General features: G+C 67.0%; 3 protein-coding genes across 6 annotated transcripts in view; 2 read left to right on the plus strand and 1 right to left on the minus strand.

Annotated features, from left to right (window-relative positions):
• The window catches only part of PLCH2 (phospholipase C eta 2), a 65,374-nt gene extending 62,639 nt beyond the window's left edge, over positions 1-2,735 (plus strand). Inside the window, exons 22-23 of the mRNA XM_067729971.1 lie at positions 863-2,407; positions 2,598-2,735. Of these exons, the coding sequence (XP_067586072.1) occupies positions 863-1,972 (1,110 nt within the window). The 3' untranslated portion in view covers positions 1,973-2,407; positions 2,598-2,735. The remainder of the gene's footprint in view (positions 1-862; positions 2,408-2,597) is intronic.
• Positions 2,149-6,863, plus strand: LOC137220217 (1-phosphatidylinositol 4,5-bisphosphate phosphodiesterase eta-2-like). The gene is given in 7 exon segments (XM_067729972.1): positions 2,149-2,248; positions 2,598-3,432; positions 3,434-3,631; positions 3,987-4,171; positions 4,456-4,568; positions 5,212-5,279; positions 6,701-6,863. Coding segments are annotated over 7 exon segments (1,662 nt in total).
• Positions 6,864-7,155: 292 nt separating this feature from the next.
• Positions 7,156-23,108, minus strand: PANK4 (pantothenate kinase 4 (inactive)). Of its 4 annotated transcripts, none has more exons than XM_067717741.1 (19): positions 22,964-23,108; positions 19,289-19,371; positions 18,781-18,995; positions 18,161-18,344; positions 17,715-17,807; positions 17,192-17,345; positions 16,927-17,108; positions 16,202-16,283; positions 15,417-15,517; positions 12,980-13,135; positions 11,958-12,070; positions 11,591-11,678; positions 10,543-10,694; positions 9,675-9,730; positions 9,471-9,520; positions 8,990-9,094; positions 8,530-8,630; positions 8,374-8,442; positions 7,156-7,687 (listed from the first exon to the last, which is right to left on the minus strand). In XM_067717741.1, exons 1-19 carry the CDS (start codon positions 23,085-23,087, stop codon positions 7,474-7,476), a joined length of 2,322 nt encoding a protein of 773 aa, XP_067573842.1. In that variant the 5' UTR covers positions 23,088-23,108; the 3' UTR covers positions 7,156-7,473. The 4 variants fall into 4 exon arrangements, 3 of the variants coding, with proteins under 3 accessions (XP_067573842.1, XP_067573840.1, XP_067573841.1); XM_067717739.1 differs by having other exon boundaries at positions 18,781-19,211; XM_067717740.1 differs by lacking the exon at positions 9,471-9,520 and having other exon boundaries at positions 8,990-9,060; positions 18,781-19,211.
• Between the last annotated feature and the right edge of the window lie 239 nt (positions 23,109-23,347).

Raw genomic sequence — 23,347 nt, forward strand, 5'->3', positions numbered from 1 at the left:
TTCAAGTGCTGGCCGCTAACGCCTCTGCCCAGATGTGCCCCCGTGTCGCGGGGACCGTGGCTGTCTCCAGGGTCTCTGCATGTGAGGACCCTGCCGGCCTCTCCGGTGTTGACCCAGGCACGTGCCAGCCGGTCCTGGGGACCCTGGCTGCCGTCCTCAGGCCGGGAGGCTGGAGGGAGAGGCCTTGTAGGGGCCTCCCGGGCCCGGCCGTCTGGGAAGGACTGCCTGGCAGGCAACTGGAAAGGCTTCCCGGAAGAGGCAGCACTCCAGGGGAGAGGGCCGGGCAGGAGCACGGGTGAGCCGACCGTGGGGCTGCACCTGGCTGTGCCTGCTTCCTTGGCCGCGGTGCCTGGGGGCGGGCGGGACCGGTGCTCTGTCTGGTTCACACCCCGTCTTGCTCTCCACACCAGGCCCACCCTGGGGGCCCCGTGCCAGCCTGCCCTGCCAGCCTGCCCTGCTGGAGCTGGGGCCCCAGGGGCTGGAGGGGTGAAGAGTGCGGTGGGCACAGGGCTGGGGGCCAGGTCTCTGTTCGGGAGACCCTGGGGGGGCCTCCCCGCTCCAGCACTCCCTGGCCACCTGCCCTGAGAGCCACAGACCCTCCGCCAGCGCCCATTCCCTCCACCCTGGTGCAGGCAGGCGCCGTCCACGCTGTGCTGAGGCCACAGCCTCCGCCGCCCCTGGTAGAGCCTCCCTGGAGACCGTCCTCCTTACACACAGCCCTGAGTGGTGCCCCAAGCACGCAGGCCCGTGGGGCCGCAGCAGGCTCTCCCGGGCCACGGCCTCCGGAGCACAGCTGGACGGGGCTGGGCAGCCTCCGGCCCCTGGTGCCCAGCTGCCGGCTATGTGTCTCCTTCTCTTGCAGGTCAAGCAGGCTCTGGGCCTAAAAGGCCTGTTCCTCCGAGGCCCAAAGCCCGGCTCCCTGGACAGTCATGCTGCTGGGCGGCCCCCGCCCCGGCCCTCTGTTAGCCAGCGGCTCCTGCGGCGCACGGCCAGCGCCCCAACCAAGAGTCAGAAGCCAGGCCGCAAGGCCTTCCCAGAGCTGGTCCTGGGCCCACAGGACCTGGGCTCTGAGGGGGAGGCCAGCGACGCGGCACCTTCCAGCCCCGGCCCCGCTCCCGAGGCCCCGGCCCTGGAGGAGCTGGGCAGCCGCAGCCCTCGAGGTAAGGCACCGGTGGAGAGGAGCCCGGTGCAGGTGCGGCCCCCGCGGGCCCCCGAGGGCCCTGGGCCTGCCAGGATGGCCACCACCTGCATGAAGTGTGTGGTGGGCTCCTGCACCGGTGAGGACGCCGAGGGCCTGCGGAGGGGGCAGCTGCCCAGCCCGGGGCCCGAGCGCAGGCACGCGGCCATCAGCCAGCAGCCCCGCGCCTGGGCGGGCTCGCGGGGGGCGCCCCACACTGCCTCCGGGAGAAGCAGAGGGGCCCCCAAGGGCCCTGGGTCCCAGCAGCCGGGGCCGGGCGGCCGCGGCTTCGTGTCCTTGGACTCCAGCAGCCCGGGCAGCCCCGAGGGGACCCCCTGCTGTCCCGAGGGCGCCCGCAGGCAGGCGGGGGCCCTGCAGAGGGAGATGAACGCCCTGTTCATTCAAAAGCTGGAGGAGATTAGGAGTAAGTCCCCCGTGCTCTCCACCGGTAAGCCCAGACGCTCCTCTGCAGTGTCCCCGTGGTGGCTCCCACGCTGCCCCCGCATGGCCTGGCTGGCGTCCCCGCTGTGCTTCCGTGTCCAGAACTGTGGCCTCCGTGTGTTCACTGGCCTTCGTTTCCTTGTTCCACCGGCTGGTCCCATGGGCCCCTCAGCCCCCAGACCCCCGTCTGACCATGATTTGCCCCGCAGGCCCCCAATGCTCCCCAGGGGCTGGGAAAGTGATTGCAGCTCTGGCCGCAGCCGTCCTCACCCCGGGCTGGGGACTGGGGAGTCTGAGCCGGGTCCACTTGCTGAGGCCTGCAGCCCAAAGGGTGGCCTCTGGAGCCCAGCCTGACTGCCAGGGCCCGGGGGCAGCTTCCAGGCCCTCCTCCTGCCTCCCCCTGGCCGGCACCGCAGTCCTCTGGGGAGTCTGGCCTGGGTTCCTGGCTGGGGCTCAGAGTCTCGACGTAGAGGCCTCTGTTTGCAGTGTGAGGGGAGCAGCTTGGCCGTGGCCCTTGGCCCTGGGGACGCATGTATGAGCAGCTCTGCTCCGGAGCCCCCACCCGGCCCCAGGGCTGGTCGTGGCAGATCTGCCTGTGGCCCCTGGTCACAATCCGAGCCTCGGGAGGGCGTGCTGGAAGCTGGGCCACCCTCCCGCTCCCCCTCCGTACCCACCCAGCCTTGCGTCCGTCTGTCCACGGCCAGCCCCACCCCGGCGCTGACCACCCTCTTCTCCTTTCTGTCCCCACGCTGCCTTCCTAGTCAGGGATTGAGAGCGGCTGAGTGCCAGGTAACGGGGCCCGGCCGCGCGTGGGCCCTGAGCTGCGCCGGCCCCAGGAGGGCCCTGCCTGTGCGCCCAGGCCCATCTCTTCCCCCAGCAGCAGCGGAGCGGGGGGGCAGGGTGGGGGCAGCTGTGAGCACGTGGAGGGGCCTGGAGCCCCGCGGGCACCCCTGACATCTGCCTCTCCCTCTCCCCGCAGACGCCCACCCCTTCTCCTCCCTGTGCAGCCTGGAAACCATTGCCGAGGAGCCAGCCTGGGGTCCTGGCCCCCCACCGCCGGGGGCCGTCTCCCCCAGCCACGCCCCTGGAGGGCCCCAGTGCTCTGCGGGGCCCAGCACCAGCTCGGCGAGCCCCCCAAGGGTGGCTCTGGGAGCTTCCGGGCCCCTCCAGCTCGGGACCGGGAGCCAAGGGAACGCTGAACCAGCCCCTGAAAGCAGGCAGTCGGCGTGCCACGGCGGGGGCCCTGCTGGGGCCTGCAAGGGCGCCCCCGGTAGCCAGACGGACGGCAGGGGCCACCCCCGGGCTCTGGGCCACGTGCTCAGAAGGGCCAGGAGCGAGGGGCAGGTCCCCTCGGAGTCCCTGGGTGGACGGTGGCCCCTGGCCAGGCCCCGCCCCGTCGTGTCCTTGGATGCCACTGGCGGTGACCAGCTATGGCAGGCGCTGGAGCCAGGCAGCCACTGTGGCAGTGTGTCCCCGTCCTCCAGCCTGTCGTCTGGTGACACGGCCATCGACCTCTCCCTGCAGGGCCTGGGCTTGGGACTTGACAGCCTCCCGGGGGCCCCGGCGGGACGCCTGCCCCTGTGGCCCTGCTTGGCCTCGGCCGCCTGCCTGGACCTGCCCGCTGTGACCAAGAGCAAATCCAACCCCAACCTGCAGGCTGCTGGCCAGCTGCCTGTGGGGCCTGATGAGCTGCAGCCCCGCCCCCTGGCCCCATGGCCACCCTGGGCCCACCACCCCCTGGTGGGCCTCCCGGACTGCACTGTGGCTGCCAAGTCCAAGAACCTTGGGGACCTGACCGTGGACGACGTTGCCCCCCCGCGTGGAGAGCCCGGGCCGTGGCCTGGGCCTGGCCGGGGAGAGGCCGGCAGGGCGGGGGGCGCGGCTGGACGCCCTGACGGAGCAGCTGCGCAGGCTCACGGGGTTCCAGCAGGCTGGGGGCATCACGTTGCCCACCAGCGGGGGCCCGGCTGGGGAGGGGGCAGCGGGGTCCCGGCTGGGGAGGGGGCAGCGGGGGCCAGGCTAGGGAGGGGGCAGCGGGGGTCCCGGCTGGGGAGAGGGCAGCGGGGGTCCTGGCTGGGGAGGGGGCATCGGGGTCCCGGCTGGGGAGGGGGCAGCGGGGGTCCCGGCTGGGGAGGGCGCAGCGGGGATCCCGGCTGGGGAGGGCGCAGCGGGGTCCCGGCTGGGGAGGGCGCAGCGGGGTCCCGGCTGGGGAGGGGGCAGCGGGGGTCCCGGCTGGGGAGGGGGCAGCGGGGGTCCCGGCTGGGGAGGGGGCAGCGGGGGTCCCGGCTGGGGAGGGCGCAGCGGGGGTCCCGGCTGGGGAGGGGGCAGCGGGGGCCCCGGGCTTCCTGCGGCGTTCCTCCTCCCGCAGCCAGAACCGTGTGCGCGCCATCACCAGCCGGGCCCACCGGGCCCGGGAGCGGCAGCAGCGGCTGCAGGGCCCGAGGGGCTCCCCAGAGAAGGAGCGGGGCACCCCTGAGGGCGCCTGCTGCGTGGGCCAAGAGGGCTGTGGGGATGTGCCGGCCCCCGCCAAGGGCGCCACCAACCAGCTGTCAGGTGCTGCCGCCACTGGCCTCCTGCTGCAGCCCAGGGCTGGGCGGGGCCCGCGTTTGCTCAGGGTGCGGAGCTGCTGCCCCCGAGGCTGCCGCCTGTCCGGTGTGGCTGTGCCCCTCGGCCCTGCCCCTCCTCCTGGGAGGAAGGAGCCCACCCTGGGGCAGGGCAGAGTTTTCACGATCTTTTAAGATCCACGTACACATAGAAAGATACTTAAATTTTTAGAGGCAAAGCTTCTGCAATAAGAAAATGGTGCCGCGTCCTTTTCCACTTTCCCCTGGTTTCAGCTGCGGGGCGTGTGCGGGCGCGCGTCTGCCGGGCCCTGCCATGCGAGGCGCCCAGTGACCTGGAGCGTGGCTTCCCCGGCCCGACTGCTGGCTTGCTCTGCACACACTGCTCTGTACGGGACATTGTAGACTCTTGTAAACTCCTGAACACAGCTCCAATAAACACGCTTGCGCTTGCTCCGAGTGGGCTCCCTCTGTGGCCGCGTACCCGGTGTCGCGGGGCCGGAACCCAGATGATGCCCCCCACCCTCTGCCCGCGGATGGCTTGGCTGGACCGCGCCCAGGGTCAGGGCCACAAGCCCCGAACACACCCCTGTTCTTTCCCTCCCCCTCTCCCGCCCCACTTATCGGGGGCAGACATTGGCCCTGGCAGGGCCCCAGGCCAGAGGGTCCCCAGCTGTGGGGCTGCTGCTCCTGGAGTCTCTGCGCACAGAGGACCGTCAGGGCCGCCCCCTCCCTCGAGAAGCTGGGGGGCTGACTGCCCTCCCCACCCGGGCACCTGGCCTGCACAGAAGCCAGCTGAGGTGTCAGAGGCCCCCCCAAGGGTGGACTCACTTGGTACAACAAGCAGGGGCTGGGGGCAGCCCACCCATGGCTCAGCTCGGGGAGGCCTCGGGCCCCACACCAGGATCAGCCCTACTGTCCAGGGTCGGAGGCCCTGGGGACGGTGGGCGCCGGGCAAGGCGTCTGAAAGGCTGGGTGTTGGTGGGCGCCAGGCGCTCTGTGGCGGGCTGTCTCTTGCTGTGTCCCTCGTAGGCCCCAGGGACCCACGCCAGCCACTTGCCCAAACTCAGCAAAGGCCTGGGGGATGGGCAGTTGTGCCAGTGCCACTTTCCTCCCAGGACCAGTCAGGCCCCTCCGAACCGGGAAGGCCCTCCTCCTTCCTCTGGTTGGGGGAGCTCAGCCTGGGGGAGCTGTGGCCCAACCCCGGAAGGGAGGGGTCCCCAAGGCACTGCGTCTGGGCTACTAGAATCTTGGGAGAAGTGAAGGGGAGGCGGGGGGCAGGGAAGGACACAGCCTGGGGCAATCTGCCAGCGCTCACAAGATATGGCGGGGGGTGCCAGCCCTTCTCCAGCCCCGGGTGGGCGCTGCCTCTTGTTCCATTACCTGCCAGGGGCTGCTCTCAGCTGCTGGGAGGCCCAGACCCTTCCTGTCCCAGCTGAGAGAGGGACAGGGCATCGCAAGAGGGGTACCTGAGGGCAGGGCAGGTGCTCAGAGCCCTGGTGCCCTACTCACTGTGGGGCCACCGCAGGCTCCCCCCGCCTGTCCAGCGACCCTCAGGGGAGCACCAGGGCCTGACAGGAGGGAGGCCCAGCGAGGCATCATGACACAGGCCGAGCTGGGCTCTGACTGGACCTCTGGAGTCCCCCTGGGTGTCTGGGCAGGGCACGCCCTGCGCAGGGAGCCCCAGACCAGCTGGGATGATGCTGCTGCGACACCAGGGACGGGAGGACAGAGGGTGGCCTGGGCAGAAGAGGGCGCAGGCCAGGCCTCACAGAGGCGACCACAGGAAGCTGAGCCGTGCGTAGGTGCAGGCCGGGGGGTGGCGAGGGGCTGTGTTGGGGTCAAGGTGGGTGAGCCTTTGCGGAAAGGGGATCCATGGACCACCCACTGGACAGGCCTAGCCTGTGCCCTCTGGATGGCCGTGCCCCCTGCTCCCCCTGGCGGCTGCTCACAGGAAGGCCAGGGCCCTCTCCATCCAGGGTCCATCCATCCAGGAGTGGAGTGCAGCACATGGGTCACCCAGGGGGGCTGCTGTGGTGCAGGACAGGTCGAGCACCCCTTGAGGTTCAGTGCAGGTCCCAGACCGCTGAGCTCAGGCTCCCGGAAGGGGGTGCAGGGCCCCGGTTTCCCTGGCCCAGCAGGGCAAGTGCGAGGGGATCTTGGGCAAAGAGGGTGGGGCTCAGGTCCCTGCAGGGGCAGCCCCGACGGCCTTCCTCATCCCGCCCGTCCTCACGTTGCTGGGTGCTCCAGCAGTGAGGGACCTGGGTGCTGGGCAGTGGGGCTTCCTCAGTGCACAGGGCCCGGGGCCACGGCAGCAGGGCCCCCGCGCAGCTCTTCGTTCCTGAGACCAATGGCACGCACAGGCGGCCTCGCAGCTCCGTGGCCAGTTCTCCTGCCGCGATGTGGCGTCTGAGGCTCAGGTCTGCACCCCGAGGGACGGGTCCAGTGGGGGAGGAGCCCCTGCCATCTCACAGCACCTCCATCACCGGGCCCAGTGAACCCCCCACCCGCCTGCCGTCAGGCAGGGCTCTGGGCATGGGCGCAAGGCCGTGGCGACAGAACCCACGTGGTCTGAGGGCTCCGAGCAGGAGGACTGGACCAGCCACCAAGTCCCTGAAAGTCCTCGAGGGCCCTCGAAGCCCGCGGCCTCCTCTCAGCAGCCTGTCTGTCCTTCCCGTGCGTAGCGGGGCCAGGCGGGGCAGGGGTGCGGGGGAGGCCTTCTCCAGATAGACACGCCGGGGAGCGATGCTGGAGGCCACGTGACAGGGCAGCGGCCATGGCCCACGGGCCAAGGTGGGCCTAAGAGTTCTAGAGATCACCTAGGGAGAGACCCCACTGCTGTGCTCCCTGGGGGAGGCGTGGGCAGGGCCCCCGGGGGGGGGCTGCCCACCCTCACACCAACGAGCCAAGGCAGAAACGCTCTGTTCTCACTCTGGAAGCTATTTGCCGTGCCCTGACCTCAGCGTCCTGTCAGAGGCGTATACGTATATATTTATATTTTTATATATATATATATATATATGTATATATGTATATATATATAAAAGATTATTTAACAGTTAAATATATTCCAATAAGAACGTCTCACGGGACAAAAGTCGTGTCTCCCCACCACGAACACGTCAGCACTGAAGAAACACCGAGCCCGAGGCCACGAGCGCTGAGCCCACACCTGGGTGCAGCCGGTCTCTCACAGAAGCACAATATAAATACTCTGATTTGAACGCGGGTCCCTGTTGCCGTCGAGATACGTTCCTGAGGCGACGGGCGGAGCAGCCCGGCGGCAGTGGCGCCTCACTCGGCCGGGACCTCGTACTTGAAGATGACGCTGAAGAGCCGGCCCCCCAGCCGCTCGGCCAGCCACGCGTTCTTGATGACGGCCAGCTTGAGGCTCTCGCAGCGCAGGGCCGCGTGGTAGTTGGTGTGGACGGCGCGGCCCATGCCCTCGATGACCACCAGGTCGGCGCCGCGCTCCCGCACCAGCACGGCCAGCCCCTTGTCCAGGCGGCTTCGGGGAGGAAGGGGGCAGTGAGGAGGGTGCAGGCGGGGGGCCTGGCACCCTGCACTGAGCTGCACCCGGGGCAGACGCCACACCCTGCCTCCAGCCAAGGGCGGCGACTGGCGGGAACGCCGGAGACCCCCGACCCTCGGCCCCCCCAACTACGTGGGCCTTGGGTCCAGCCTGATCCCCGGACAGCCAGCCCGGCAGCTGCCCTCCCGGGGCCCGGGGCCCAGGGTCTTGGGGACCCCTGGCAGCTGCGCTCCCGTTGCTACAAGGAAGCCGGTTCTGAAAACTGGGCCTTAACGATACTTTTGTATTTTGAACTTTAAAGAATCTGAGTCCTTTCTATAGCTTTTTATTGTCCCTCCTTGTTGGTTAATAGTGGACCTGGAAGGGGATTAAGTCAATACTGGAGAATCAGCACTGGAACAGACTGAGAGGCTAACAGTCCAGAGCCCAGATGTGCCCTCCTTTACACGGGCCGCTCCAGGTTCTAGAAGCCCCGGGGTGGAAAGCACTGTGGTGACGAACTGATTATCCAAGGACAATTATCCAAGGTGGGGACACGCCCCCCTTGCTTCTTCCTCCCAGGGTCCCGAGGGAAGAGGTGCTGGACCCTGCCCGGGGCTGTGGCTGGCACAGCTGGCTTCCGCAGGGGACCGGGGGACCCGGGGGCAGAGGGGCCACGTTACCTGAGGTCGAGACACGGGGAGCTGGAGCCAGTCTGCATGAGCAGCAGCCTCCCTTCTCCGAGCGCCGAGCTGTCGAGCACAGCACCCGTGAGGTCACCCGTGAGGCGGCGCCCCCGGAAGCTGCCCCGCCGCGCCCCAGCCCCCCGCCCAGCTTACCGGACGACGGGGTCCATGGCCGCGATGCGCTCAGCCACAATGAGGGACTCGCTGTAGGTCACGTCGTTCAAGGCGGGTCCCGAGTTGCACGCCAAGATGACCTGCGGCAGGATGCCCGGGCTCCTTAGGGACCTTGGCCACCGGCAGTACTGAGCCAGCCTGGGCTCACCCGCCTGCCCGCCCGCCACCCACCCACCCACCTGGGGCTGTCAGCGGAGGAGCACGGCCTCTGGTGACCTCTCACGGCTGGGCCGGCTCTTGGGGCAGGATGGAGACGGCCCCAGGGCCCCACGGTCAGGCTGACCTAAGCCCCAGGACGTGACCGGCCAGGTCTCCTCTGCTCCTGCCGTGCCACTGCCTACCCGGCACCTACCTGCACACGGAGGGGCCCAGGGCGATGCCAACCCCACCGAGCACAGGAGCTGGGCAAGGGACCCGCCATGCGGCCCTCCACACTCACCTCCGTCCCTCTAGAGAGAAGCTCCCTGACAAAGGGGAAGACTCCCAAAATGACGTCTACTCCACTGTTATCTGCGAAAATTAAGGCACATTTGTGAGGGGGCCCCTGTAAGACAAAACCAGGACGTTCAGTTGGGAACAGGCGCGTCCAAGCGTTCCAGACACCTCCACACTCCACTCCCCACGGCCGGGCGAGGGCTGCTGGGTCCTGCAGGCACTGGGGGCACAGGGGCAGCCCCGGCCTCTTCCAGAACTGCTAGCCTGAAGGACCTCTGACCTGAGGCCAGTGACCTCATCGCTGTCCCGCCGAAGTCAGGCTTGGAGCAGGGACGCCAGCTCATGCTTGTAGCTCGGGGCGGGGGGCTGAGGGGGACACTCCGGGGGGCCCTCGGTGCACCGCGCGGGCCCGCGCCACCTCCCCACCCATGAACCCTGCCCGGGCCCCTAGGGCACAGGACAGAGGCGGGGACAGCTCCATGTACCTTCAGTCTCTGAAGCCACTTGCTGTAGGAGTCCACGAGCCAGGGCCGCTCTGCGGGACACAGGGACGCGGTCACCCGCCCGCCGGCCTCTCCGGGGAGCCGGTCCTCGCCTCCCCCCGGCTCAGCGGGCACGCGCGGCCGCCTCGCTGCTTCCCCCCACCGGCCCGAGTCCTGGCACTGGAGGAGAGCCCTGGGCGCCCCTACCTTGCAGCTTCCTCTTTGCCTCCTCAAACCCAAACTGGGGGTCAGATTCAAGGACGCTGCACAGGGGAGGAGAAGACAAAGTCACCAAAGCCCCGGACCTTGGCCTCCGTCGCTCCCGTGGGCCACGAAGCCCCTCCCGAGCTGGACGAGCGTGCTGTCCCCCGTCACTGCTGCCGCGTCGGCTCGAGGACGGGGGAGGTGGCACGGGGAAGCCTCCGTGCTTGCAGCCACAGGCCAGGCCCCTGGGGAGCACCGGCCACCAGCCTCGCCCCAACGTGCCGCCCAAGGGGCAGCCAGTGCTGAGGGCAGGGAGGGGGCGATGGCTGTCCCGGGTGCCCGGGTCCGAAAGCGCACGTTGGGTGACCCAGCAAGTCCCCTGCACGGGAGCCCCGGGGAAGGCACCAGACAGCAGGCCCCAGGACAGGACCCTTGGGGGGACGGGGAGACGCGTGCCCACCGCTGAACTTCACGAGGCACCTATTCACTCCAAACACCCAACAGCGTCTAAGCCCACCCCACACGGTCACTGTGACGCGGAGTTTCACACTGACAACACCCACACCCGCAGCCCTCTACGCGCCTGCTCTTGTGTGCGGGCAGGGACGCTGGGTCCCAGCACCTGTCCCATCCGTTCCCGAGGCCACACGTGCCCAGCAAGCCCCCAGCAGTACCCCATCCCCCGAGAACCCCCGGTGCCCCCTCTGCCACCTCCTCGAGGGCCAAGCTGGGCCGGCCGAGGCTGGGACTGCCGGAGCCACGTATGGCCCAGGCGTCAGTTCGGGCCCAGGGGCTGTGGCTCTAAGGCCGAGCCGGAAGGAGGAGGGGAGGGGATGGGCCTGCAGGGGCTGTGAGGACAGCGGGCACCTACTCAGAGACGGCTTTCGCTCCCCAGTCGAAGACGTTGCCAGCCAGGAGCCCTTTCACCAGGGCCAGCTGCCTCTCCTCCCAGCCCAGGGCATCCAGAGAGTGGATCACCCTCTGGAAACACTTTAATGCCACGCCATTGTCCTTCTGCTTCACCTGTGGGGAGATGCGAATGAAGACGTGGTCTGGCCTCCCCCAGGCCCCCGGCAGAGCAGGGAGAGGAGAGCACCGCGCCGGGAGAGCACCAACAGCGAGCCCGTTCTAGGGGACAGAAGACTCCCATGTGACGTCACTGCGGGAGGCTAGACAAACCCAGATCGCGTCAGGTTAAAAGCAGCGCTGACTCGGAGCAGCGCGGGCTGAGGGCAAGCATGGGGGGCACGCTGGTATCGGTGCAGGTTTGAAGCGTGCACTGAGGACAGAGGCTCAGGTGTGACGGTGCCGTGGCCGAGCACGGAGGACCCACACCCCGTGGGTGCCCGCTTCCCTGACCGTGAGACCCTCGGCACCCTGACCCACTGTCCCCAGACACCCCGTGCGAGGGCAGGGAGGAGGCGGCAGGGAGCTGAGGTCGGTGGGCTCCGGACCCCGCCCGCGGCTCCAGGGCACGCGGCTTCCTGGTCAAAGAGCCCAGGGAGGCACCTCCAGGCCACCAGCCAGGCCCTGGAAGGCTCGTGGCCAGGACGGACATCCTCAGGCACCAACCCTTGAGTTTCCAGGCTGAGTTCAGGAGGCCAGGAAGAGGCGAGGGGGCCTCAGTGCCACATGCCCGCCACCCTCACCGGCTGCGGGTTAGAACCCCCAGGACACGCTGCTGACGAGGTCACAGTGGCGCCGGCATCGGTCCACAGCTGGTGCTGCCGACCGAGGGGCTGCGGCCCAGAGCTCCTGGGAGATGGACCCTCACCAGGGCGGCTCCAGGATGCAGCCTGTCGCCAGTGCCGGGGGTCAGGGCTGCCAGCACACCCGCTCGCTGGACAGGACGGGACTGATGCCCCGTTCCCCACGGCCCCCTGCAAGCATGTGCCCACCCACGAGAAGGGGGCGCTCACCTTGGAGTAGGGGTCCGGGAAGTTGAACTCGTTCAAACAGTGCTCCCTCGTGTCCAGGAGGCTGCGCACGGTCAGGGTCCCATAAGCGCTGAAGACAGAGCCGGGCGGAGGGCGGCTGAGTGGGCTGGACGGCCGACTGCACTGCCCATCGCACTCTCCCCACCCAGGGGCGTCCTCGTGGCGTCCAGGCGCCAAAAGGAGAAGCCCAGGAGGCCAGCGGGGTGCTGAGCATCCCCGAGTGTGTGCCGGGGAGGGGCACAGAGCTTCCTGGAGAACTTCGAGGGACTCGGCCCTCGGGTGCGAGCGCGCGTCCCCGTAGAGGCCGCCTCTCGGGGCCCTGGCCAGGGCGAGCAGGTGGGCCACTCACAAGGGCTGCTGCCTCAGCGTCTGCAGCTTGTTCCAGTACTTCTGGCGGAACTTCTCGGCCCTCTCGGCTGCATCCACGGAGCCTGGCTGGCTCGCCACGGCGCGCTTCACGACCTACCAAGGACGGGGCGGCCAGCAGTGCTCAGGGCAGCCCCCAGCCCGTGGACGGCAGGCGTTGGTGGCAGCCACTGGGGGCTTCCCTTGCCAGGTGGGAACGGGGTTGCCGCCAGCCCTGACCCAAAGCTCATGTCCGTGTCCTCTGATACCAGCCCCAGGGCCCACTGGACACCAGCTCCTGCTCTGCTGGAAGAACTGGTGGTTCTGGAGCATCTCCAAGTCTGTGGGACCCCTCGCTCTGAAGACAGACCCCACGGGCCTCTCTGAGGGGCGTCGTGGAGGAATGGGCGTTCCCAGGAGGCTCCCATGGCCTTGACCCCCGAGCCTGGAGCCGGAGGCCAGCCACCGCTGCCCCGAGCCTGGAGCCGGAGGCCAGCCACCGCTGCCCCGAGCTTGGAGCCGGAGGCCAGCCACCGCTGCCCCTGAGCCTGGAGCCGGAGGCCAGCCACCGCTGCCCCGAGCCTGGAGCCGGAGGCCAGCCACCGCTGCCCCTGAGCCTGGAGCCGGAGGCCAGCCACTGCTGCCCCCAAGCCTGGAGCCGGAGGCCAGCCGCCGCTGCCCCTAAGCCCTGGGCAAACTGCTTGCTTTTTAAAGAGACACGGCAGCCGGGAAAGCCACTTGCGAGCTGATGAGGACGCACCTCACTGACACCACGTCCCAACAAACTACTCAGTCAGGCTCCCACCTGGGAACTATGAATTACACCTCAAATAAAAGGCTCCTGGAAACCCCTGTTCTCCCCCATCCTGCCTCTCACTGCCCCTTGGGAACCTGAAACAGTCAGAGGTAGCCAGGACCTCAAAGGCCCACAGCCCAATTCCTGGACGGACGGGTGTCTTCTTCCTGGGGGTGTCCAGCCCCGCCCCCAGCCCTCATCCCAACCTCACCCCCGCCCCAGGCCCTCACCCCGTCCAGGGCCTCCTCAAAGCAGGTGAGCCAGTACTTTCGGGCCAGCGCGTCGTCCGTGAGGTCGACCGTGTCAGGCACGTAGGAGGACGGGTCCAGAAGGAGAGGCAGGTTGACGAGCGGCCTCTCCAGACGGTCCATTTCCAGCAAGTCGAACTGGGAGGACGAGAAGCAGGCGGGCACGTCAGCCGTGTCCTTTCTGAAAGACCAAAAGCCCCTTCTACAGGTCTTGGAACCGGCTTCCCCGCACGAAGGGAGGCTGCCGTGCGCGGCTAATGGAGAGCCCGGCTCCTCCCCGGCCCTGGGCCCGACGCCCCGACCCTGGGTCTGCTCACGCACCCGTCTTCCTGCCGCGCCCCATGCTCTCTGCTCCGCGCTCTGAAGCACGCACACCGACCGCCCTTCTGGTCCAACCGCCCTGCCCACCGGGCTCTGTCCTGCGGCTCCTGCCCGGGGTCAGTTCCCAGGGGGGGACACACCGCCCCGTCCCCCCACGCCCCGCATCCAGACCCACTGCCCCTGCCATGCTCAGCAAGGCCGGGATGCTCGATGCCCACGCCAGGGTCTTTCAAACGAAGGGTCCTGTGCGCCTGGCCCCGTTCTCGGATGAGAACTGTGTCAGGCAGCTGCTCCAGGGACATGACAAGCGAGTGAGCTCAGGGCTCGTCCTCCAGGCACCGCTCCTGCCCCCCACCCTCCAGGGAGCTGCCCACCTGGGACTTGGCCCTGTGTTGCTGACTGGCCCACTAGCAGGGTGAGGCGGCAGGTGTGCTCGGACCAGGGATGGTCTGGATGAGAAGATCCACCCCACGAGGGAGAGATGGGCTTTGGGGACGCGCCACGTGAGCGCACGTTTAGCAGGGAAGGAGCCGGTGTGTCTCCACGGGGGTCAAAGGCAGCAATGGCTGCCTGCTGCCCGGCTGGCCGGCAGGGGCCGCCCTGTCCTCCGATGAGTGGGAGCTCACATCTGAGCTCGGCCTGGCCCCCTGCCCCTGGGGATCCCCACGCCCACTCGCAGGGACACCCCAGCATGACAGGCGCGTGGGGTGCCCAAGCTGTCACGGAGAGGGGCCGCGTTGCACATCAGCGTTGGCTGAAAGGTTTCTGGCCCGCCCACCCATTTCATTTTGCCGTCCGTGTGGCCGGCATCCACGTCGTCCTTCGACAAAGTCAGAGACGTTAACGCCTTTCTCTGTACACCCGTCACGGCGGGCCTGGGCCTTGCCAACCCTGCCCCTGGTGCCTGCCTTTGGGAAGGGCCCAGCTACCCCCGCACAGCCGGCTGCAAAGGATGCGGTGTGGAGCTGTGGGAACTGGGGGTGCCACACGTGGGGGGGACTCTCCCCAGGAAGTGAGAGGCGGATGAGGCACATTCTTGCCATGTTTACACTGATTTACAAGAGAATCTGCATCTACAACTGAAAACCAACTTTCCCTCCAAACTGGCTAGCAACCTGTCCTGAAGGTAGCATCCCGACCTGTGTGCCCAGGCCAGGCCAGGCCAGGCCAGGCAGCTGCAGGTCTCGGCCTGTCCTCCAGCCCCACGTGCGATTCTGATAAACCACTTCCTGGGTTATCAGGGACGTGATGTCAATAAGACGGTAACGGGCTTCCCTGGTGGCGCAGTGGTTAAGAGTCCGCCTGCCGATGCAGGGGACACGGGTTTGTGTCCTGGTCCGGGAAGATCCCACATGCTGTGGAGCGGCTGGGCCCGTGAGCCATGGCCGCTGGGCCTGCACGTCCGGAGCCTGTGCTCCGCAACGGGAGAGGCCACAACGGTGAGAGGCCCGCGTACCGCCAAAAAAAAAAAAAAAAAAAAAAAAAAGATGGCAACAGCTCATCCAACGATGATCTGGGCCAGGACGGGGCCACGGCAGTACCATCCCGTCCCAGCTGGGAGACCCTCTCCACACCGGCTCGGCTGGCGGGGGGAGCTCCCATCCAGACATGATGGGCCTCACCCCAAGGGGCGACTGAGGAAAAGGTGGAATCGCCTGAGGAAATTCGCAGACTCTGCAGGCTCGGTACCGCCTTGAAACCATCACGCAGAGAACGTGTTCTAAGAGAAGGGGCCCAGGCTGGTGCCCGCGACCCACAGTTTTACCCCGATTCTGCTGTGAACGGTCCCAGAGCCCTAGGAAAGACCCCCTGTGGTCCCGAAACTTTATATTCTCCCTGCAAGCCCGGCAGGGACCGCGTGGCCCTGAGGGCTCCGGCTGAACACCCGAAGAATGTGAGACACTACGGGAGGAATGAGAACAGCCAGCTGCAGGCTGCAAACGTCTCTCTTCGGCCCCAGAGTCTGTGGTTCACGACCGGCCTGCACCAGGAGGAGGCGCCTTCAAGCCCGGCCACGGCGGCTCTCCTCGGGGACCACCAGGAGGCCACAGAGGAGGCGGCGCACGTGGGACCCAGGGCCACCCACGCCCGTACTCACGGTGCCGCTCCTCGGCCGCTGTGTTGGGCAGAGCTCGGGCGAGGAGCTCATGAGCCCGGAGCTGCCGGCGTAGTTCTCTTCCCAACTGTACTGGTTTGGGTCTGTGGGACAAGAGACCCGGCGTCAACCGAGGGGCGAGCGGCTCGGCAAACCTTGGGCGGCGGGACTGCCTCTGGGAGGACCGGCTGCCGAAGGCCTCCCTGGCGCCGGGCGGGCCGGGGGCGTTGTTCTGTTGTGTTATTCCTTACTGGCACAGAAACCTCTCAAGCTGAGCGGCAGCTTCCAAAAGGTACCCGTGGTTTATCTCAAGTGAGAAGCTGGACTTAGGGACGCAGTGAAGGTCTGCCTGGGCTGCTCTGACTGGCGCTGACCCCCACGCAGTCTGCCCTGTGCTTCCTCGCGCAGAATCACGCCTGCGATTCCTTCACGTGTCCTTCAAAGAGGACAGACCGGATGCGCATCTGAAGCGACAGCTGGGCAGACGGCCGGGAGGAGCCGGCGGGCCGAGGCCTTCGGAGGCGAGGCTGTGCGCGCAGCCCCTGCACGGAGCCCCGTCACTTAAGGACCCATGGGTTGATTACGTGGCACCCACGCGAGTCGGTTTCCACCGGCCCCTCAGGAGAATCACAGCAAAGGCTCCTGCCACTGCTGGGGAGAGCCCACGAAGACACCATGTCCACCCACAGCCCTTGATCGTCGCTTAACACGAGCAGCCATTCCAGTCGCTCCCCAAGGCCTCCCCGCCTCCCGATGCCACTGCCCAACATAGGCCGCGCTGTACTCACTGTCCTGCTCGGCTCCTTTAAGAAACGCTCCTATGGCGCCCAGGTAGCCTTCGTGCCTCAAGAACAGCGCCTGGACCTCCCCCTGCCACGGAGACGCCCCTGAAGCGCCACTCAGCCCAAGGCTGCAAGTCCACCCGACACAGGTGGCCTCCCTCCCGACTCGGCGCTTGTCCACGGGGCTGTACGCACACGCGGAATTCAAGGGCCCACCGTTTAGAGCAGCGGTCCCCGGCCTTTTTGGCACCAGAGACCGGTTTCATGGAAGACCACTTTTCCATGGACGGGGGTGGCGTCGGGGGAGGGCGGGGGGCATGATGGTTCGGGTGGTAACGCGCGCGATGGGGAGCAGCCCGGGGCGTGGGGAGCCCCGGTTCAGAGGGTAACTTCTTCCACAAAACGGATACCCACCCAGTTCCCCATGCTTGCTGGGGGCCACACCCCCCCACGCCGTGACCAACACCTAGAAGCTCACCTGGAGCTCGCGGACAGTGGGAGGCGGTCTCTAGACCCCACCCCCGGCAACGTGCCAAACTCAGGGATGGCCACGGCGCCCCAAGCGCAGGATGCCCGGAGCTAGTGGGTGGGAAGGGGCTGCGGGCAGGGGCTTGGGGGTGCTCAGCTGGGTCCCGCCTTGCTCCCGTCCCCTCTCAGGCCTGAGAGTTTGGAGACACGGGGGCCCGGGCCAGGGGCGGGCAGAGCAGAGGAAGGACGCGGTGGCCCGTTACCTTGGAGAAGAAGTTGATGCTGTAGGTGATGGTGCGCATGGTGACAGGGTGGCCGCGGATGAAGAAGCCCCCGAAGTACACCCGGTCCAAGCAGTGGAGCCTGGCGTACAGGCAGGCGAGCTGCCCGATGTCGTTGCTGATCATGTGCAGCAGGCTCTTGGCCATGTCCTCCTTGGAGAACTCTGGGGGCGGAAGTGGCACGCTGGGCAAGCGGCCAGGTGGGCGCCACGCGCCTCCGACAGCCAGAGCGGGCGAGAGGCCGTACCTGTGTCCGCGGTGGCCGACTTCCCGAAGCTGCTCGCGATGAGGTTGCCGCTCAGCCCCAGGGTCTGGTGGGCCCCTCCGTAGATGTCCTGCACCAGCATGTCCACGTTCGTGTGCTGGCCTCTGGAAGCCAGATGCAGCAGCTCGTCAAACTTCTGTGGGGAGAGAGCAGACGGGAGCACCTGAGGAGCCGCAAGCTGGGAGAACCCCACGGCCCTGGACGAGCCCACGGAAGGAGGCCAGCCGCCGCGCTGGGTAGGGAAGGCCCTCTCCTGTTATGGCCCAGAGGTGGGGGGAGACGGGCAGCCTCTGTGCACCACCCAGCTGGGCGACACTCTGGCCACCTGGACGCCCATCCTTCAGAGACTCGGGACGCAGGATGAGGTACAGGGAAGAGCCACTTTCACAACAACCCCAGCCAAACACAAGCCTCCGACCCCACAGCCGCCAACCCTCTCCTGAGGGGACCAGGAAACAGGCTGCTCCGTGGAGCCAGGAGCGTCCTCCCAGAGCTGCCCAAATACCTTCGTTTTGGTGAGCAGAGCCCCAAGCCCCCAGAAGGTGCCACCCCCGATGGAGCTGCCGCCGATCCACTCGAACCTGTCCTCTGTCTCCACCTGGAGCGAAACGAGGGCAGGTGCGTTAGCAAGGGGGCCCCCAGCCACTGCCCAGCAAGTCCCGGGGACGCGGCGGCTCAGGGGTATCCCCTGCCCTGCGTGGCGGCGCCCTTGAAGGCCGAGTCCGGTGGGCTCGGCAGGTGCTCGTGCTGGAAGCAGAGGGCCCACCTCCCCGCAGACCGCCCGCGCCAGGCACTCCGCGTGCGGCCTCGCGCCGTGAGCGCCAGAGGCAGGCCTGGGTCTGTGTCCGCCTCCCTGTGCCCGCGTGCCTGTGCCCGGCATGGCTCCGACATGCAGCCAGTGCTCAACAAAGCGCTGCAGAGGCCCGTCGTCTCCCACGAGCCAGGCCCCACCTTCACGATAGAGACCCCAGAGCCGATGCTGACTAGGAGGTACGGGAAAACGCTGGGGTGGTTGGTCTGAAACCGGAACTCGGGGTTGGAGCCCTTCTGGTACACGAAGGCCTCGTGCGGGATGTTCTTCAGCACGAAGTTGCAGCCCTTGATCAGGCAGGTCATCACGTCCTCCTTGTCAACCCTGCCAGGGAGCAGCCCAGCCACTGGCACCGGCACGGGCCACGGCACGAATGGCCCCTGCCTCCCTGCCCCCCGGCAGGGCCGTGGCCCCGGGACCCTCCGTCCCGCGGGAGCGGGCCCGACTCGGTCTCGGGGCTCCGTTCCCTTCCTTTCAGCCCTTGCCTCTCCCCACCCACCATCTTCAGTCCCCCGAGCCTTCCTGAGTTTCGGCCACCTGAATCCCACTGCAGCCGGCCCAGAGCTTGGCCTCAGGCCCGCGGCCACCCACCAGCCACCCGGAGCCTCACTGGGTCCTGAGGTCTTAGGCACCCCCAGAGCCGGGCGAACGGGCTGGTGCAGGAGAGGGGCCACTGCGGCCGCCAAGTCAGGGCCCGACCCCGTGAGCGGAGGCCAACCGGCCCCCACGCTCCCCTCCCCGCCCCGAGGTCCCCACTCACTTCAGCTGCAGCTTCTCTTCGATGAGGTCTTTGAACTTGTACGCCCCGCCCCCGGTCGCCTGGATGACCTTGGTCTCGGTGTTGACCAGGTGGTCTTTGATGAAGTCCAGGCAGGCTTCTATGTAGGTGTTCTCGAACTTGACGAAGTGCAGCCTGGCGGTAACCTCCTCCTGGACGGAGATCTCATAGGGCGGCTCGTGGTCCTGCTCTGTGTCCTGGGGGTGAGGGTGGGGAACCCGCGTGTGTGCACTGCCTCGGGGAGGGGACGACGCTGACACACAGCCCCTGGGCACCCTCAGCAGCGGCGACGATTTCTGCCTACCCTGAAGTCCGTGGGAGTCCTGATGGCGACGCAGGTGGGAGATTCGGGGGGGAGGCACGAGCAGGCGGGAGGCGGGGGTGCTCTTGCCAGGGCTGGGATGGAAGGGGAACTAAGCGGGGAGCGTGAGGGAGGGGCATCGGCACTAGAAGCTTCCAGGGCCTGCCCGGGGTCCTCCAGGAGGCTCACCTTGTCTGAGTGGTCGAAGGACCGCACTCTGGCCACTTTGTGCTGCACGGTGGAGTAGTAGGCCAGCTTGGTCAGCGAGCCGCCTACAGGGGAGACAGATGCCGCGGGTTCAGAGGTGGCTGGAAGGGACCCGAGGCTGCCCTTCCACAGGCCGCCTCTGCCAGCCCTGGGTCCTGCCCTCAAGGAGTCTGGTGCTACCTGAACGTGAAAACCCTGCAGGGCACCAAACAGAGGAAAGGAATGAACTGGGAGACCTAAACACACTCTGCCTTCCTTGAAAAGCTCTGTTCCTCCTCCGGGCCCAGACTGAAATGGAGATCGTCCGTTTCTCCACCAGCACTGAGTCCTTGACGAGCACGGGACCTGCTGTTTCTGGGTGGCTCGGCGACCCTCAGTGGTTTAGGAAAATTCTGTTTCAGACTCTGATCTTGAGGATGAACCAAAGGAAAACGCTGACAAATGCACTGTTTTCACTGAAAAGCATACAACTGACGGTCCGCGGAAGGAGGTGGAGAAGGCAATGCAGGCGAGGGAGGGGCTGTTTTCACCAGGAATGTGCAAGGAAGGGGCCGGAGAGCAGCAGCTGAGGCCCGGACTCACCAAGGAGGCCCTGCAGAGGGCGGCGGGGACTTGTTAATGCCCCTGGGAAGCCTGGATGCCCCTGGCCTGTGACGAGGGACAGAATATCAGGAAGCAGATAAGGCCTTTGGGCAAGTTAAAAAGATCCCCAGAGCAGTCCTCCTGGAGGAGGAGTTCTGGCGAGCCCCACTCCTGAGTCAGAGAGGAGGCGTCGGAGGCTATAGGTGATTCACGGCTGTGAAAGCCACGAACGGCGGAGCAGAGAGAGGCAGCAGGCTCAGCTCTGCAAAGTGACCTTGGAACCAACTGTGCTTCCTAGGAGGCCCGACAAAAATAAGGGGGAAACCCCTTGTCTGGAGAAGGCGGCTAAAACTATTAACAACTGTTGTTTTGCGGCAAAACACTAAGGGAGTATTCCACAAACACTCAAGTCAGAAACACAGATTCCGAAACACGGTATCCGAACGCCAAAGCTCTTCCAGGTAAGAAAAACCAAAGCCCAGCTTCCGAGACCCGTCACACCTGTCCCATCGGAGCCACCTGTCTGGCAGTGTGGACAGGGCCTCCCGGGACGTCCTGCGACCTGGCCTCGCGGGGCCACGTTTGGTCACTGAACCCCGTCGTCCTGGGCTTGCTCTCATCCCCAGACCGTCAGCTTAAGACACAGAACCTGGCCTTAAGCCTCCTTATCCCTCCTCCCTGCCCCCAATCCCGGCCTGGCACGGAGCATCTTCCACTGAAATGCTTGTTGCCCGATGCACCTCTGTGAATAAATCGTTTCCTAAAAAGACAGGCAACGCAAAGGGATGAAGACATGTTTTGAGAAGCTCATCATAAGTTACCCAGGTCACAGAAATCCAATTCCAGACGGTGTGCTCTTCAAGTCAGCTATAAATCACAACCCAAATACACAGTGTTGGGGTTTGCGGGGGGCCGTGGCGAGTGAGCTGGGTTCTGTGCACTGCACACCGTGCACCCCGAGTGGGGCAAAGCCCGGCACTGCCCAGACTTGTCTCCCACCCGAGCCAGGAGACAGCGGATGGGGCACGGGGCTGCGAGCAGAGCAGTGCGGTCAGTCTGAGCCAGGGTGAGTTCACAGAGCAGCACAGGGGGCGCCTGTGGGAGCCTACCTGCTCTCAGGGTCCCTTGCAATTAGAGTGAATGCCAACTCGGGCCGGGGCCGCACACGTCACACCTGACGAGGGCAGTGACCAGGCGGCCAGCACAGTCCCGCGCTCTCTGGTGGACGCCACGGGCTCTCCGGGCCGCCCCACCCCATGCTCCACCCTGGGGCCCACAGCATCCCCGACTGATGGGAGGGACCTGAGCCAAGACCCGCCAGTTCATCCAGAACCCCGGGGCATGGTGCGGGGCTGTCCTTCCACTCCAGGCACCTCCGTGCACATCCCTGCCCTGTGGCCCCTTCTGCTTCACCCAAGGGACCCTCCCTCTGCCCAGCAGAAACCTGGAGTTAAGTCAGCTTCAGGTATGTGTTGACGCAAAGCATCCCTGAGGCTTTTGAAGCAGGGACTCCACCCGCGGAGAGGGGCGCCCCGTCAGAGCTGGACTGAGGGCTTGGGGAGGGGAGAGGAAACTGGAAACCTGCTTGTGAACCACTGACAGCACTCTGGCTTTGTGGATTCCTGGGTGGAGGACCCCTGCCCTGAGCCCCGTGACCCCCCATCAGCTACACTAACAAAAGTCTGTCCTTATGAATTCCCTGGCGGTCCAGTGGTTAGGACTCTGCGCTCTCACTGCTGAGGGTCCAGGTTCAATCCCTGGGCGGAGAACGAAGACCCCACAAACCTCGCAGGGTGGCCAAACCCCGCCCCCCCCCCAAATAAACCCACAAATGTCTGTCCTTAGTAGCAATGAACGTGTCTTTTAAAGAACCAGACAGAGGACTCAGAGCCGGGGGAAAATTTCAGAGAGGAAATAAACATGGACACTGAAACTATGCCTTTGAGCGTCTTTCTGCTAAGGAACCCTGACCGGGCTCGGCCCTGGAGGACAGGCAGGCACTCCCCCTTCCGCGCCACAAGGTAGGGCCACGCAGAACGACCCAGGTAAGCCCTGTGGCCAGCCAATTTTCGGGGGCGCTTCAGAAACGTTAGGGGCCGACCCGTTGGAGCAGAGCCCCCAGGGTCAGGGCAGCAGCATCAAGTGCGGAAGCTCCGAGCACACGGCCACTGGACTGCCATCACATCCGGAGTGCACAGGGCTCCGAGGACAGCGGCAGGGCCCCGAGGGGCTGACTTGAGCCCCCAGGCGGTTCCTCGCGCTCACCGTCTCTGGCCCAACGTCCAGCCGGGCACCGTTCTGGCGGGTCCCCTTCGGGGGGCCGACCTCAGGCTCACAGCTGCCCTCGCCCGCCCTCTGCCTGGCTCCGCCCGGCCTCTGGCTTTGCAGGTGGGGGCTCAGGACGCTCCCCACTTCCCTGGACACCGCCCCCCCCCCAAGGACAGGGGAGCGGGGCGGCCCAACCCCTCCGGGGAGAAGCGCACGGTCTGTCCCTGCACTCACTGAGCGGCCACGGCGGGCCAGGCGCGCGGGGGTCCCGGGCCGGAGGTCATGGACCGGCCCCGAACCGCCCGGGTATCCGCGCCTCAGCGTCCACATCTGAGAAAGCGGTCGGCGGGAGGCGTCAACGCGTCGGAGAGGGAAGGAGGGCCCTGCGGGGGGCGGGGCTCGGGGGTGCTTCCGACCTGAGGTCTGCGCCCAGGTCCTCCAAAGCCCCGGCCCCAGACACCCGACCCCCGATCTCCGGCAGGCGGGGAGCTGCGCCGCCCGGCGGCCGACCCCCACCCCCGCTCCCGAGGCGGGATGCCAGAGGGGCAGCCAGGCCGCCTCTCCCGCGGGACTACGAGCCCCTGCATGCCCCGCTCCGGCCGCGCGGCGCCTGCCGGGAGCTGTAGTCCGGCTGCCGCAGAGAGCGGGCGCCGCCGGCTGCCCGCGGACTACAAGGCCCGACAGGCCGTGCGCGCCGACGGCCCGCGCCCCGCCCTTCGTCCTTGCCACCGCCCCGGCCCGCCGGCCTCGCTGCCCGCGCCCGCGCCCGCCCCCGCCGCCCCGCTCCCCGCGCCCGCCCGCGGCGACCTATGTCTATGGCGAAGCGCTTGGCGTTCTCCAGGTTGCGGAAGATCTCGTCGGGGGGCAGTGTGATGCTCTTGTCCAGGCTGTCCCCGCTGCTCCCGCTGCCGCTCGCTCCACACTCCGCCATTTTGAATGTGCTTGGCCAGCCTCATCAGCCATGGAGATATATGCGCATATATTTGGCTGCTAAACGCCTCCCGCGCATAGATTATGCTAATGAGCGTTCGGGCCGGCCCTCGCCCCTCCCGCCGCCGCGGCGGTGGCGGCTGGAGGGCCGACTCAGGCAGGCGGGCGCGGGTCCCCCAGACCGGACCGCGAGGCAGCTCAACACAAAACCTCTGGGCTGTCGTCGTCTTTGTTGTTCCTTCACTGAGTTGGCCGGATGCT

Source organism: Pseudorca crassidens, chromosome 2 (assembly GCF_039906515.1).
Source record: "Pseudorca crassidens isolate mPseCra1 chromosome 2, mPseCra1.hap1, whole genome shotgun sequence".
NCBI lineage: Eukaryota > Metazoa > Chordata > Mammalia > Artiodactyla > Delphinidae > Pseudorca > Pseudorca crassidens.